The sequence below is a fragment of the Arabidopsis thaliana genome, chromosome 5 (genome assembly GCF_000001735.4).
Source record: "Arabidopsis thaliana chromosome 5, partial sequence".
Classification (NCBI taxonomy): Eukaryota; Viridiplantae; Streptophyta; class Magnoliopsida; order Brassicales; family Brassicaceae; genus Arabidopsis; species Arabidopsis thaliana.
The window spans coordinates 263479-278963 of record NC_003076.8 but is presented as its reverse complement, the minus strand read 5'-3'; the positions used below and the strand labels follow the sequence as shown (position 1 = coordinate 278963).

At 39.5% G+C, this 15485-nt stretch overlaps 3 protein-coding genes, 2 long non-coding RNA genes and 1 pseudogene across 16 annotated transcripts, besides 1 other annotated feature; 3 read left to right on the top strand and 3 right to left on the bottom strand.

Moving 5' to 3' along the window:
* Nucleotides 1–1077: 1077 nt before the first annotated feature.
* SCAR4 (SCAR family protein 4) lies at nt 1078–6132 on the top strand (the record flags this gene model as incomplete). Of its 11 annotated transcripts, NM_001342607.1 has the most annotated exons (10): nt 1078–1281; nt 1368–1557; nt 1883–2046; nt 2138–2261; nt 2345–2474; nt 2611–2672; nt 2785–5410; nt 5489–5575; nt 5659–5772; nt 5895–6132. In NM_001342607.1, the coding sequence occupies 9 exons, from the start codon at nt 1403–1405 to the stop codon at nt 5943–5945; spliced, it is 3513 nt and encodes a 1170-aa protein (NP_001318456.1). The 11 variants fall into 11 exon arrangements, with proteins under 11 accessions (NP_001318456.1, NP_001330637.1, NP_001330634.1 ...); NM_001342610.1 differs by having other exon boundaries at nt 1883–2261; nt 5895–5945; NM_120251.4 differs by lacking the exon at nt 1078–1281 and having other exon boundaries at nt 1282–1557; nt 5895–5945.
* Nucleotides 2538–6125, bottom strand: AT5G01732. The gene is made up of 3 exons (NR_142538.1): nt 5317–6125; nt 3027–5240; nt 2538–2940 (listed from the first exon to the last, which is right to left on the bottom strand). It is a non-coding gene; the product is annotated as an other RNA (long non-coding RNA).
* A 2185-nt stretch (nt 6133–8317) lies between the features above and the next one.
* Nucleotides 8318–12686, top strand: AT5G01720 (RNI-like superfamily protein). The gene is made up of 8 exons (NM_120250.4): nt 8318–9211; nt 9488–9613; nt 9965–10069; nt 10321–10717; nt 10803–10932; nt 11013–11307; nt 11398–11649; nt 11793–12686. Exons 1-8 carry the CDS (start codon nt 8573–8575, stop codon nt 11844–11846), a joined length of 1998 nt encoding a protein of 665 aa, NP_568094.2. The 5' UTR covers nt 8318–8572; the 3' UTR covers nt 11847–12686.
* AT5G01715 lies at nt 9610–11779 on the bottom strand (annotated as a pseudogene). The gene is made up of 3 exons: nt 10225–11779; nt 9946–10136; nt 9610–9786 (listed from the first exon to the last, which is right to left on the bottom strand).
* AT5G00785 lies at nt 12090–12324 on the bottom strand. The gene has a single exon (NR_142432.1). It is a non-coding gene; the product is annotated as an other RNA (long non-coding RNA).
* A 644-nt stretch (nt 12687–13330) lies between the features above and the next one.
* Nucleotides 13331–15453, top strand: AT5G01710 (methyltransferase). Its single transcript, NM_120249.3, has one exon. The coding sequence runs from the start codon at nt 13714–13716 to the stop codon at nt 15253–15255; it is 1542 nt and encodes a 513-aa protein (NP_195791.1). The 5' UTR covers nt 13331–13713; the 3' UTR covers nt 15256–15453.
* Nucleotides 13472–13585: a sequence feature (AT5G01710.uORF1).
* Nucleotides 15454–15485: the final 32 nt, after the last annotated feature.

The window sequence follows — 15485 nt, the reverse complement described above, 5'->3', positions numbered from 1 at the left end:
GGAAACGGGGATATATATCAAAATAGTTGCTCGTATATGATTTGTCGTCCACACAAAATGCGTCTCATTTATTACAACATATAAATGAAAGAAACGCGTCTAATACATGAGAGTATGATTATAGCTAAAACAAACTAAGCTTGTAATAGTAATTCTTATATAAACCATCCCTCGCCATAGAATTTTGAACCTCGAAATCACTAATTATCCAGCCATTTCTGAGCTGTATTTCAAAATTGTGGGTTTTATATATTATTAAGATATATACAAAATTATAAGGTCAGTAATTCTTCTTTGATCGACCAATGTAGAAGGGGCAGGTACCAAACACAAGCCTAGGCATAGTGATAACGTTTGGTGACCTGTTTCCATCGTACTCAAAAACGACCTTTGCTCAACTTGATACGCTGCGTTTCATTTATTCCTTGCTGTGGATTTTAGCATATTTATCCAGCACTTTAATATGGGTCATGGAATGGGCTCATAACAGTTTACTGTCTTCTATTAGACTCAAATAAGTCCATCAGGCCCAACCATTTAAGGTCGTCATTTGATGTTTGACTTTTTAACGACACATCATGCACGACGAATTAAGCTCATTACATAACATCAGGATGGTAATAACAATCTACCAAACCATACTTTATCATATAAAGAATATATACTGTATGCGTTTATATATTTAACATTTACTGGAGTATTTTTTGGCCCAAAAATAAATGGAGTAATCATTTAATCTTTCCTTGGAAGCCTTGCGTGATATTAGTGCTTTTGATTTGAACTGCATTATCAAATAAATTTAAAGACATACGAAGAATTGAATAGAAGAATGTATTCTATGCTAATAAATCGACGAGAAATATATATATAATTCCCACTATTTGATCACTATTGGTAGTCAATAATATAAAAAAAGAATTATAATTAAAATAAAAAACTTAGGTGAAGGTGGATGTAACGATCAAAAGCAGGTTGAATACACTAACTGATTTCAACCACAACCACTTGTAGACAATATACTTGTAGTACAATATAATTGATTTGCAATAATTATAATACCTTATGATTCTAAGCAAAGTTTGTCCATCTTTAAGCATGGATAATCAACGGTTTTAACTACTTTCATGTTCACCGGTTGAATAAATTATTTTACCTGAGGTTCTGATCACATGCGGCAACCACACGGTGAGGCGATGATTATAACCGTTGGATGAATGTCACGGACCGTTATATAAATTCCACCACTCTCGCGTCGTTAAAATTAATTAAAAATCTATAAAGGTAAAAGATTTCATCTTTCTCCTGACGCGTTTTGGCGGTTCGTTCTGCACAGTTTCTTCTTCTGATGCTCTTTTTTTGTTTTTAAGAATTAAGGGTTTCTACTTTAATCGATTGGAGCACAATGGCATTGACGAGATACCAGATACGGAACGAGTACGGCTTAGCGGATAAGGAGCTCTACCAATCCGCCGATAAGGAGGATCCTGAAGCTTTGCTCGAAGCTGCTTCCATGGCTGGTCTCGTCGGCGTTTTGCGCCAGCTTGGCGACCTCTCTGAGTATGTTTTTTTTTTTTTTTTTTTTAATTCAATTTCGGTCCAATATACCCTACCGTTTGAGGAATTTTACTGTAGAGAATGGGACACTGAAGGTTCCGTGGAATTGAATTTCGATGCTATATACTCTGAATCTAGAGAAAACCTGAATCTAGGGTGGTCTCTTTGTTTTTTGCTTAAAAATCTTATTCGGTGTAGTTCAAGTTTCTTGTGTGCTGATGAGATGATTTTTCTTCTTTTGGTTATCTAATTCTAATGAAACCTCTATGTCGCTATGGAATCAATCCCTTGGCATTTATGTTCTTTTGTCTCTTTTCATACTAATAAGGTTTGCTGCTGAGGTATTCCATTGCCTGCATGAGCAACTAATGACAACTGCAGCACGAGGTCATGGTTTGGCGATGCGTCTCCAACACCTCGAAGCAGACTTCCCTTCAGTTGAGATACCCATTCTCTCTCAAACCGATCATTCTACATTCTTTTATGAGCCAGGCCAGTCATCTATCTTACTCTAATGTTTAGTATAAGAGATATAAGCTGCTATTGGTGATCCCAAGCACTGAATTGTTAGTTAGGTCCTCAGGCTTGGAATGGCATTCTGATCTGCAAACAAAAGAAGACTTGATTTCCCCACGGAACTTGCCTCGTTGTATAATGGATTCGTACGAGGAATGCCATGGTCCGCCGCAGCTTTTCCTTCTCGACAAGTACATTTCAGTATATCATGAGAATTTTCACCATAAGGAAATATCCATTTGCAGTTTTTAATCATGTTTCTGCTGTTATTCAGGTTTGATGTTGCTGGGTCTGGATCATGCTTGAAGCGTTACTCTGATCCATCTTTATTGAAGACACATACTACATCAGCAGTAGTAGCAACATCCAAACTCGGGAAAGATAAGCGACTACGTCAATCAAAGGTATTCAATCATGTTACACATTTCCTAATTCTGGTTTTACTATGCCCACTCTGCCACTGTCTGTAAAAATAAGCATCTGAAAAATGCACATTTGGGTATTATGTGTTACATATGATCAAATCTATTTCAAATACAGAAGAAAGGATCTCACACAACTATTAAAGAGACGCCTGAGGATTCACGGACATCACATGCCAAGTGAGCACTCTTGCTCTATATCTACTTCTGTTTCTGTCATTCCTATGTCTAAAGTTCATATATGTGATCGGCACTTGATTTGGTGACATGAGCTACTTTTTGGATAGTACAGGTTGCATCAGCTATTCTTTTTGGAGCATGTTGAGAACGGACACAGAAATCCTGAATTCCATGTGAAACTGAAGAGAAGACAGCTGAATGGACCTCCGATTAACTCAAGCTCTGGGGCAAGTTACATGGAGAAATTCCTCAAGAATTCTTCACCATACTGTGAAAGAGTTCATGGGACTATGGATCAGTCATCTCCGGCAATGGAAACTGAAGTTACAGTATGCAGTGAACAAGAAGACTTACCAATACCTTCCTTAGTTTATTCCAACAGTGGAGGCACTAGAAAATACAATGAGATGGAGATAGAATCCATTGCTGGTCATGAAATACTTGAAATTCCTTTTGTTCCTCACGAGATTACGGTTAATGAGAAGTCACCAGTGGTTTGTTTAGAAAGTAGCTCTTCTGTGAATTTGTGTTGCAAGACGAACAATGACGCAGATTCACCTGCTTCCACGGAGTCAGAGGTAAAGGAAGCAGGGAGTGATGACAAGGCTGGATGTGACCATGGATTTCCAGGATTTGGTCAGCCGCAGATCTGTACTAATGCAGAAGTGAATCAAACAGAGGTTCTGACTCAGTTTTCTAATGTTTTGCGCCACTCACCGGAGGAAGGAGAATCTAGTCTTTTGTGTACTGATATCCAGAGAGCTTCTCCTGAAAGTAAACCACATAAAGCTGAAGAGGCTGCTGTAGATTTAGACGAGTCATTTTCCCAGATGACACCGGACATAGATTCCGCAGGCATGGGGACTCTGGAGATCTTACAAACACCTTTCAGTTTGTCTTGCTACGAGAGTCCTGCAAATCTTCCCGAAGATTCTGGAAGTCACTTGGAGCTTCAGTCCAATAAAGCAAATGCTGAAGCTTGTGAGGTCTTTGAAGTCAGAAGGGATCCCATGCTTAATATTTCCCCTGAAACTCATCTTTTAAAGGTTACACAAGTGCCACAGGACGCATATGAGGGTGGGACCAATGATGTTCATTCTCAACATGTTTTCAGTGTGGAGACTGCATCTGAGATATCTGTAAGTGCTTTAGTGGAAGACCAGTTCTCTTCCATAACCAATCAAGAGATAGAGGCTCTGGAATCCGAGGACATTTCTTCTGAAGCTGGTCATTTCATTCCAGATACCAAAAAGAGTTTAAATGAAACATCAGTGGCATTGGAGTCCGATTTTCTTCTTCCAAATCATTACATTAGCACATTTGACAACTTTGAAGATTTATCTCTGTCTGCTGATGCACAGGATTATGCTGCCCCAAAAGAAGATGAAACGAACTCCCAAGACGGATCTTCCATGAATCCTGCACAGTCAAAACACATTTCAACTTCTGAAATCAGTTCAGAAAATGGAACTCTGATGTCAGATACTCCAAGAGATCTTCACACAGGATACGGGAGCCTCTCAGCCTCATCTTGTCTGGAAGACGGATTGGCCAACCCTGATCTGGCTGAGATATCATCATATTCTGGACAGGAGGATCCACAAACCATGTCTATTGTTTCAGATGATAGTAGTGACCCTGAGGTACCAATTCCTGATGGTACTTGTTTTGCAGGTGATGTCGATCACGATAACCAGACTGGCCTGAATAATAAGGCCATTGAGACCGTGCCCCAGAAAGAATTGGAAACTATTAGTGATCCACAGGAGAGTCTTTTAGGTACAGAAGAATGTCTTTCATCTGAGTATTGCTTACAGATACAGAACCAAAGGCAAGAAAGTCCATCAGAAACAGGGTCAGCAAATTCAAGAACATCATCAGACGAGTCTCCTCCTACACAAAATGGATCTGTTGGTGTTCAAAGTTCACCTTTAGATGTTTTTCCTTCAAGCATAACTGAAATAGAAGCTCTTCATGCACCATACCAGGAAATTTTCACATCATTAAATGATCATATCTCTGAGTCTGTTCTTTCCAAGGGTCTGACTGATGAAGAAGATTTCTTGAACGTATCCCCTGAGTCCATACTACCCCTCTCCACGTCCCTCCATGAAACACCTCAGGCAAATCCGGAGATAACACCTCCGCTTCCGCCTCTTCCTCCGACACAATGGTGGATGGGGAAGCTGGTTGAATCAACCGAAATGCCATCACTTGCAGGCAGTGGAAACAACAGTTTCAACATCCAGAGGGATGAAAACACACAGAATGGATCAGTTCAAGCGAACGAGGCACAATATCCATCAGAAGTGTCGGTTACAGATGGTGAAAACCATAATTTTCATATTTATACAGAAGAATCTAAAGCAACCGAGGAACAGTCTCCTTCAGGAGTCAATGGGACAAGCGACACCTATATGGAAAGTAAACACAAGTGTTTAAATAGAACTCCGGAGGATTCATTTTCTTTGGCAGAATCGGCCCAAGGCTTAGAAGCTGACTGGAGGACTGAAGCAATGGCACTTGAATGGTTTAGTCAGAACTTAAGAGAGCATAACAATCCCCACCCTGCAAAGTTAGAAGAGGAAGAGCCTCAGGTTGATCACCCACTAGAAAAACCTGGACAAACCAAATTTCGACAAACCTTGCGAGACAATAACTCATATAATCAGAATCAGAAAGCTGGAAAGCTTAAAAGAGACGAGGATACGCTTGTTATTGGCATTGACAGAAGCATGGTTAGTACTTCAATGGCTTATTTTTCTCTTCTCTCTCTCACGCGTTAATCATGAGACTCAATTTGTGTTTGATTACAGTTGAGGAAAGTATCTGAAGGGAACAGGACACACGTTGGAGCTCGAGTGGACGAGAATGATTCACTACTAGAGATCATACGGAGCAAGGTCAAATCACCATTTCATCTTTTCCTTTTCACTTTATTCAGTTTTCTATTATAGAACATTTAACTTGAAAAAAACTTTAGCAGTCGTTCAACCTGAGACCAGCAGATGCCTCAGGGAGACCAAACTTTCAAGTAGCTGTTCCCAAAACCAACTTGAAGGTGGCTGCAATTCTAGAGAAAGCCAACACTCTTCGCCAGGTCTCTCCCTCTCTCCTTCTTGGTTAAATTTGGACACTTGATATAATAATCTGTTGCACAAAGAAAAAGATATAATAATCTTGGGGATCGATAAAGTGGTTTTGTGACATACATATAAATAGGCAATGGCGGGAAGTGACGACGAGCACGATTCAGATAGCTGGAGCGAGTGAGTCGTTGAATCAAATCTGCAGGTAACAAACATATAGATCACACTCTGTATAGAAGAATTCTCACATTGTATGTATTCTCACAAGTAATGTTTTTATTGCTGTATTTTTGACACATTGTAAGTCACTCTGTTTTTTTCCCCTTTATATGTACACCCAATTTTACCCTCTTTTAAAGGGAATCAATCCAGTTGATGTTTCAGCATATTTGCATGTTTGATCTTTTCACATAAACAAATACTTTACATAAGTAAAAGTAAGTGTTATAGGACTTGTAATTTACATCAAGATACATTTTAAATTCAACCTTCATCAGTGCATATGCACAAATCAACAAGTATGATAAATACTGATAGTAGATGAAAAACGATGTTGGAGAGCAAAGTATTTTTAAAAGTCAAGAAACGCTAAGTTTTTGTTATGACTTCTCTGATTTGTTCAAACTTTTTGAAATTTGAAGTGTGAACTGGAATGCTACTAGTCGTCGTTGGAATATTTAGCCACGTAGTGTATGTCTGAGTCTCCTTGAACAATCGTTTCCAAGTTGAAAAAAGAAAAGAAGTGATAATAAAAAGTCAAGTCTAAGAGTTGAATTGTCATCAAAGTACGATTAGTGGAAGTGGTACGGTATACGTGTAAACGATCCTAGGAATATTCCGTACGATATCCGGCCTAACACGGTCAAGAGTCATAACGTCTCGTGAATTCTGTACTTTTTTGTGCCTGGTAGAGTTGACACGTCTCTTACTATGACGACGTTCTGTTTCGCAAAGGGTAGTTTGGTCATTTCAAAAAAATAGCCGTAGTTTGGAGTCGTCCAAATCCCACCGTCGCCGGCTATACTCGTTATCCTAATTATATACGCTCTCTGTTTTCTAATTGGTGAAAAAAGCTTTGTTTAAACTCTTTTTTTTTATAGGAGTTCAATTGTAGTTGCGCTGGAGATGAGTCGGATTCAATTTTGAAAGGATTTTGGCATTGAAGTTTCTATAAAACTCCTTGTTTGAACTTGGAAATTCACTAAATCTGTTGACCAAAAAAAGATTATTAGCAAATGTTTTAGGTGTTTGGCATATAACTTTTCTCTAACTTTAAGACTAATATTTAATCATGACGTAACTTGATTCAAATTTGGATTTACAGCTAAAAGAAATAACACATCTCATGAGTCCTCCTTTTTAGCTGATTTCTATTGCTGTTGTAGAACCCCATGATAACTCAGGTTTCCTCTTACACGTCTGTTTCAATATCAATTTTGTTTTAGACTAAACCATCTTCTTCTTTCTTTCCTTTTTCTCTTTCCTGTCCACGTTAGTTTCCAGAATTTGGTATTTGTAGTATGTGTTGAAAAATGGTTTGTTTTGGAGAAACGGCCAGAAATATTCTAGAAATTCACAGCCTTGTTTTCTTATTTGATGATAACACGTATTATAACGCTATAAGACACATGTATGCGTGACAGAAAGATTATTAAATATGAAATTGTGCGTACTGATATATATCATGCCCCTTATAATAAAACTTATAAAGAATTGGATCGTTACCTAGAATAGTTTTAGGTTATTATAAGTACGGTCACACACCTTGGAGTTTGAAATAATATTTCCCAGTCTACATTTACTGTTTTGTCTTTGCTGCGCACTCTCGTTGTCCATTCAATAATATTTTTGTTGGTTTGTCAACTTGTCCATACAATAATTATTTTATCTGACTTTTAACTCCTTTTCTTTTCTTTTCTTTTTCATATGTATAATTAAGCTAAAAAATATAATCAAAAATTAGGTCGGGACAAAAGAAAAGGCACTTACTGGTTTTTTACAATTATGTGGTTGTGACATAATACACACAGAAAACTAATAAAACGTGAAAAAGAAAAGTTTTAGATATGGAATATATCATTGGCAATGGAGAATCACTAGTTTTTTTTAAAAAAAGTTGGGAGACAAGAATAAGATTACACATTTGATGAAAAAGAACATATATCTCCCGAATATTTTCTTGGTCGGCTTGTCTAATTTTTTTTTTTTTTTTATTTACATGATATCAAGTATATGTTTTGTGAAGACGTCAAAAGAGTATTTGTAAAGATTAGATGGTGTTGGAAAATAAGTAAAATAATTTAGCCGATTATTAAAGGTTAAGAATATAATAATTAAAGTAGAATGGAGGAAAAGATAAAAAGGATATTTAATGAGAGGGAGGTAAGAAAGATAAGAGAGGTTCTTTCAATCTATCGTACTGTCCGCACTCGAATCTGTCCTTCCTCGCATGCTTACTCCACCATATACTTCTACTACCAATGGCCTAACTTGTTGATTGCGACTTCTCTCTTCCTTTTACCTTTTTGCCCCTCCCGTCCTTCCCCGTACGGTTCTCTTTCTTTATTTTATTTACCTTTTACCAAAGTTACACTTCTACCCCTATTTTTCTTCAATAAGAGATGGAAGAGCAAGGGCAATTAAGTAATTTGACAATATCCTTCTCCTTCAAGACTCTCTCTCTCCCACAGAAAACAAACTGTTTGTTGTTAATAACTGTGGGTTTTTTCCAAAATCCTCAAAGAGAGACTATACTTCTCTCGGATCCTTCCTGATTTCAAAATTTCTTCAACCCACCAGCAGCAGCAGCAGATGAAGAAGGTTAAACAGATTCGTGTCTTAAAGCCTTTCGATCTTCTCTCGGAAGAGCTCGTCTTTATCATCCTTGACCTCATCTCTCCCAACCCTTCCGATCTCAAATCCTTCTCTCTTACTTGCAAATCTTTCTACCAGCTCGAGTCCAAGCACCGCGGATCCTTAAAACCTCTCCGCTCCGACTATCTCCCTCGCATCTTGACTCGTTACCGGAACACCACCGATCTCGATCTTACCTTCTGCCCGCGTGTCACTGACTACGCGCTTAGCGTCGTTGGCTGTCTCTCCGGACCTACGCTTCGCTCCCTCGACCTCTCGCGCTCTGGCTCCTTCTCCGCCGCGGGACTACTGCGATTGGCCCTCAAATGTGTCAATTTAGTCGAGATTGACCTGTCCAATGCGACGGAGATGAGAGACGCCGATGCTGCGGTGGTGGCGGAGGCGAGGAGTCTGGAGAGGCTGAAGCTGGGCAGATGCAAGATGCTGACGGACATGGGAATCGGATGTATAGCAGTTGGATGTAAGAAGCTCAATACGGTTAGCTTGAAATGGTGTGTTGGCGTCGGAGATTTAGGGGTTGGCTTGCTTGCCGTCAAATGCAAGGACATTCGCACCTTAGACCTCTCCTACTTGCCGGTAATTAACTTCTCTCTTCACATTTTCTTAATCCGCAGAGCCAAATTTCGATTAATATGGTAAGTTTGTCGAATTGGAATTATTTCTAAATTTGTTCTTCCTGAGACCTGTTGGTTGATTTTTCAAGTTAACAACAAGTTTTGGTTGAACTTTTGGTCTTTCAACATCTGTGGATCATTATCTATCTGAATTCGACACTTTAAGTGCCATATGTTTGGATTATATCTTCAGAGGAGCTGGAAATTCAAACCTATTCTTTTGTTCCGTATTCTACAGATCACAGGAAAGTGTTTACATGACATTCTGAAACTTCAACACCTTGAAGAACTTCTTCTAGAAGGGTGCTTTGGAGTAGATGATGACAGTCTTAAATCACTCAGACATGATTGCAAGTCATTGAAGGTAACCTCTATTCCAAGAAATTTGTTTGATTCTTATACATGAGATCACATAATAGTTTTGGAATCGACTTGACAGACAAACTTTTTAGTTGATATTTTAGAACAGAAAACTTGGTATTCTCAGAATATGGCTTGGAGAAGATGTTACGCTTCTTCTTGCTCGCTGCATTTATTCTGGAAACATTTAACTTTTATGAGAGAAGATGTATAAACAGGTTTCATGTTTTCTTAGACTCAGAAAGCTATTTATCATTGAAAGTCTAATGCTGGAAGACTATATAGTTGATTGTTTTCATCATCATCTTATCCATAGACATTTGAGATTTTACTTACCAAAACCTGTGTTCTGCAGAAGCTTGATGCATCCAGCTGCCAGAATTTAACTCATAGAGGTTTAACCTCACTTTTAAGCGGGGCAGGATATCTTCAGCGACTTGATCTATCACACTGTTCTTCTGTAAGTTCTCCGTTTTCTCATTATCATCAGAACACATGCTTTCCTTGCTTTGTTCTCTGGTTATGGCCTGTATGTAAGTATTTGCTAAATGGCTGAGTCAACTTAGTTTGGCACTAAAACTCTTTAGTAGTAGCAAAACCAGTAATTGCACATACCACCGAATAGACCATTTGTGTCATGGATCGATAGCAGTACACAGACCCACCAAGTTCTATGATGCCTTCTTATATGAGGTTTATTTACTGATTTAGGTGATATCATTGGATTTTGCGAGTAGCTTAAAGAAGGTTTCAGCATTACAGTCGATCAGGTTGGATGGTTGTTCTGTTACGCCTGATGGTTTGAAGGCGATAGGCACATTGTGCAATTCCCTGAAAGAGGTTAGCCTAAGCAAATGCGTGAGCGTAACTGATGAAGGTCTTTCTTCTCTAGTAATGAAACTGAAAGACCTCAGAAAACTTGACATCACATGTTGCCGGAAACTAAGTAGAGTTTCAATCACCCAAATCGCCAATTCGTGTCCTTTACTAGTCTCTTTGAAGATGGAGTCTTGTTCTCTTGTTTCCAGAGAAGCCTTTTGGTTGATCGGACAAAAGTGTCGGCTACTTGAAGAGCTTGACTTAACTGACAACGAGATTGATGATGAAGGTTCTTTATTTTCTTCAGATCAATTCTTAGAACCGTGGTTTTTGGATTATACCTTATCTTGTTAGTCTTTCCTCGTATGATGCAGGACTGAAATCCATATCTAGTTGTCTGAGTCTTTCCTCGTTAAAGCTGGGAATTTGTCTTAACATAACAGACAAAGGGCTCTCGTACATCGGGATGGGCTGTTCAAATCTCCGTGAACTTGATCTCTATAGGTATCTCGCGTAGAAATTTATTTTTCAGTCGGGTCAATAATAAAATTCTCCGTTCTCAATCTAGTCTTTATCTACTCCAGGTCAGTGGGAATAACAGACGTAGGCATCTCCACAATTGCCCAAGGCTGCATTCATCTGGAAACAATAAACATTTCATACTGCCAAGACATAACAGACAAGTCCCTGGTTTCATTGTCCAAATGCTCGTTGTTACAAACATTCGAGAGCAGGGGATGTCCTAACATCACGTCCCAAGGACTTGCAGCCATTGCTGTTCGGTGCAAGCGACTCGCCAAGGTTGACTTGAAGAAGTGCCCATCCATCAATGATGCGGGGTTGCTCGCTCTGGCTCACTTCTCTCAGAATCTCAAACAGGTAATAAACCGTTGAATCCTTCACTGACAGCTGAAAAAACTACAATATACTGGTTGAATCTGTTATCTGATTGCGATCCCCATGTTGCAGATAAACGTGTCAGACACAGCTGTGACTGAAGTGGGACTTCTCTCCCTAGCCAACATAGGGTGTTTACAGAACATAGCGGTTGTGAACTCGAGTGGTTTAAGACCGAGCGGAGTAGCAGCAGCATTGCTGGGGTGTGGAGGATTAAGGAAAGCGAAACTACATGCGTCCCTAAGATCACTGCTTCCTCTTTCTCTAATCCACCACTTGGAAGCTCGTGGTTGTGCGTTCCTCTGGAAAGACAATACCCTTCAGGTGAATATATATACAAGTATATGTAGATTACTACTTACTACACTAAATAGCCGCAAAAGGTTGGTGTAGCTTTTTATGATTACAAATGAAAATCTTAGAGCGAAGGAGTCTGACATATGGAAATGTAAATGATGTGGGAACAGGCGGAGTTAGATCCCAAGTACTGGAAGCAACAGCTGGAAGAGATGGCGCCTTAAATTAAAAGTGAGAAGAAACATTCTGAAATGGGAAAGAGGAGTTCCTATGGGAGCCAGCAGACAGGCCCTGTTTTGGGCCCAGTGTGGATTAGCTGGAACAATTTTGGTCTCTTTTGTGTTGTTGTTGACGGCGCGTGTTCTAACAACCCCACACAACCTTACATTATAAGTCTAGTCACATGGTGGGTGACATGGTACCGTTGTATATGTAGTTTTTGTTTCTTTTTTTTTTTTTTTTGGTTGGGGAGCCGAAATTAACGGACGTAACAGAGTCACAAGGGGATGCCTTCTCTGTGCCTTTTTGACTTTTTCCTCCTTTCTTTTTTTTCTGTAATCATATGAGTTTTATGTAATTTAATGCCTCATCAACTTGCCTGGATAGGGCCGGCCTTTCCACGTCACCTTAGTCGCGTTTTGCGGTAAAAAAAGTAAAAAGAAAGGCCGTGACTCAGTAGGGCCCATTACTGGTCCAGTCCAGGCTCTCACCGTCTGTACAAAAATAGCGAGTCAGCGACTCGGTGTGACAGCAACAACCCTCTCTCGTTGAAAAACGGCTAATGCGCCCGACACTTCCATCCTCATATTCCATTACAAAAGAAATCCAGCTATGTAGTATCAAACTACCGAAAACATACACATGTCAATCAAGTCCAAAAAGTATCACCGTCAAATGAGTGATTCAGATTTTGTTTGCTCATGAAAGATAAACCAAATGATTACTTCCTTAATCACCTGCCCCTTGTTTTCCATTTTTTAATTACATAATGGAACCCCCCATTATTAAAACATGATCATTTTCTTTCGTAATAATTAAACTTCCCAACTAAATGCCTCTTAATATGTTTAAATCTTACATATCATCATCACTTCTCATCCATAATGATTAAAGGCTTAAAATAAAATAATGTTAAGTGCAACAGATGAGTAATGAAACAGAGTGTGACCCTATATGTATGGTCAACCATGTTTGGTCAAGTCGTCACATAATAAAACTAATACTTATTTTTATTCAGTAACAGCAATGTATCACGTATGCAAACCATTCATACACTAATAATAAGTGAATCATATAATATGTCGTAAATCTTGTTGATCAGTTTATCAGTGATGACCAATAACATTTACTATTTCCTCTAATTTCGACATCTATTGATTATCTATAGCTTTAAGCTGCATTGGATCCACCAATAAACTTTAACTTTAAATTTCTCTCCAGAAAAAAAGAAAGATAGGTTAAAGAATTCAGATAATTAATGAAAGGAAAGGATCGAACAATACGAGTAAAAGGGACACGAAACTCCTAAAATTACGATACCACCCCACTGATTATTGATAATGATTTCATTTATGAGATTAATTACTCTATAAGTCAGCGTGGCAATTCCGAAAATAAACCATAAAAACATGTCCTAAAATGCAAACCTTCTTTCCTCTGTAGCAACCGCGTTTAGAGAAAAACGCTCTGCTTTTTTATCTTCAGCCGTCTCTTTTCCGATTCCTCTCAATCTCTCTTTCTTCTTCTTTTTCTCTCGCTCCAAATTCCATGTCTGTGTCTCTTTCCTCCTCCGCCGTATAATTCGCCGGAAAAATTATCTCCCTTTGATTTTCGAACACCTCCGCGAACTATGCGCTTCTTTTGCCCTTATCCTCCAACTACTTGTCGGATCTGCAATTCTTCTTGTCAATTCCCAACCCTAATCGGAGCTAATCACACCTCTGCTCGTTTCTCTTCTCGTTAGTCTCTGCTCCATCTCCTCCTCAGATTTAGGGATATTTGCTTCCAATTTAACAAACAAACCAAGAGCTATTCTTTCGTTCTTTATTCTCTCCGTCTTGTAAAGTAGTTTTAGCAGTGAGATACATACAAATGGAGACTTCCATGGGGAAACCCAGCTTCTTACGGAATATAATGGTTCGCGTGCTTCTCTTTGGTGTTCTTATCATCGTTGTGAGATTTGCTTATGTTGTCACCATCACCGGTGAATCATGCAATCGCGGCGACTTCTGCTTCTTCTCTCTCCCTGAGAATCTCAACTTTGTCATCTCCGGTGCTGCCTCCGGCTCTTCTGCTATCGACGCCATCAGATCTACTTCCCCTGGGGATGATCTCTACACCACCAGGGATTGGATCAAATCCGTTCAGTTTTACTCCTCCATCTTCCAGGATCTGATCGCCGACGGTTATCTATCGCCTGAATCGAAGACGCTTTGTGTAGAGACGGCGATTGGACAAGAGGTTCACTCGCTCAGAGAGATTGGGGTGAAGAACTCCGTCGGGATCTCTAAGAAAGCTTCTAGGCCGTTGGTGGTTAGAGGCGAGGGACATGCTATTCCCTTTGAGGATAACGCTTTCGATTTTGTATTCTCCGGTGGTGACCGCCTTGGGAAGTCGTTGAAGCAGTTGGAATTCGCCGATGAGATTACTCGAACACTGAAACCCGAAGGGTTTGCGGTGGTTCATGTTGGGGCTACAGATACGTACAGTTTCAATTCATTCCTTGATTTGTTTAATTCTTGCAGATTGGTGAAGATGCGTGATATCGATGGTTTTGATCCTTCGATGCCTCATATCAGAGAATTTGTTATTCAGAAATACTCAGAGATTGATGGTGGTGGTCATCACCACCGTGGTGGTGGTGATTCTGGTGGAAAGTGCTGGATTCCGGGTTACAAAAGAGATTTGATTCGGGATGCAGAGCCACTGATTCAAGAGGAGCCTCTTAAGCCATGGATTACACTTAAGAGGAACATCAAGAATATTAAATATGTGCCTTCTATGGTTGATATACGTTTCAAGAGTAGATACGTTTACGTTGATGTTGGTGCTAGAAGTTATGGATCCAGTATTGGGAGTTGGTTCAAGAAAGAGTACCCTAAGCAGAACAAAACTTTTGATGTTTTCGCCATTGAGGCTGACAAAGCCTTTCACGAAGAGTATAAGATAAAGAAGAAGGTGAACCTGTTGCCATACGCAGCGTGGGTGAGGAACGAGACGTTATCGTTTGAGATCAATCACGATCCGGGAAAGGAAGTGGAAGCCAAAGCAAAGGGCAGGGGGATGGGCAGAATCCAGCCGGTTAAAAAGTCTGACTCGAGTGACTTAGCTGGAGAGGTGAATTTGATTCAAGGGTTTGATTTCGCTGACTGGTTGAAGAAGAGTGTGAGAGAGAGGGACTTTGTTGTGATGAAGATGGATGTTGAAGGAACCGAATTCGATCTGATCCCGAGGCTAATCAAGACAGGAGCGATTTGTCTAATAGATGAGTTGTTCCTTGAATGCCATTACAACAGGTGGCAGAGATGTTGTCCTGGTCAAAGGAGCCAAAAGTACAACAAGACTTATAACCAATGCTTAGAGCTCTTCAATTCGCTCAGACAAAGAGGGGTGCTTGTCCATCAATGGTGGTAATGGTTAGGATGCTGCATAAAAGTCTCCTTCTTCTATGCATTTGGTGAAAAATGTACTTTCTTCTTCTAGAATATATAAAGCGGGATATTGTAGGTTTCTATTAAAAATACGTTGTCTGTGCTGAAATTCCCTTTTACTGTAAGAAAAAAGAAGTTTAGCTTTAAATGGAAATTTGAGTTTCTTTTACGCTCGCAACTGTCTGTCACCTCTTCTTAAAATTTTCTTGCTTC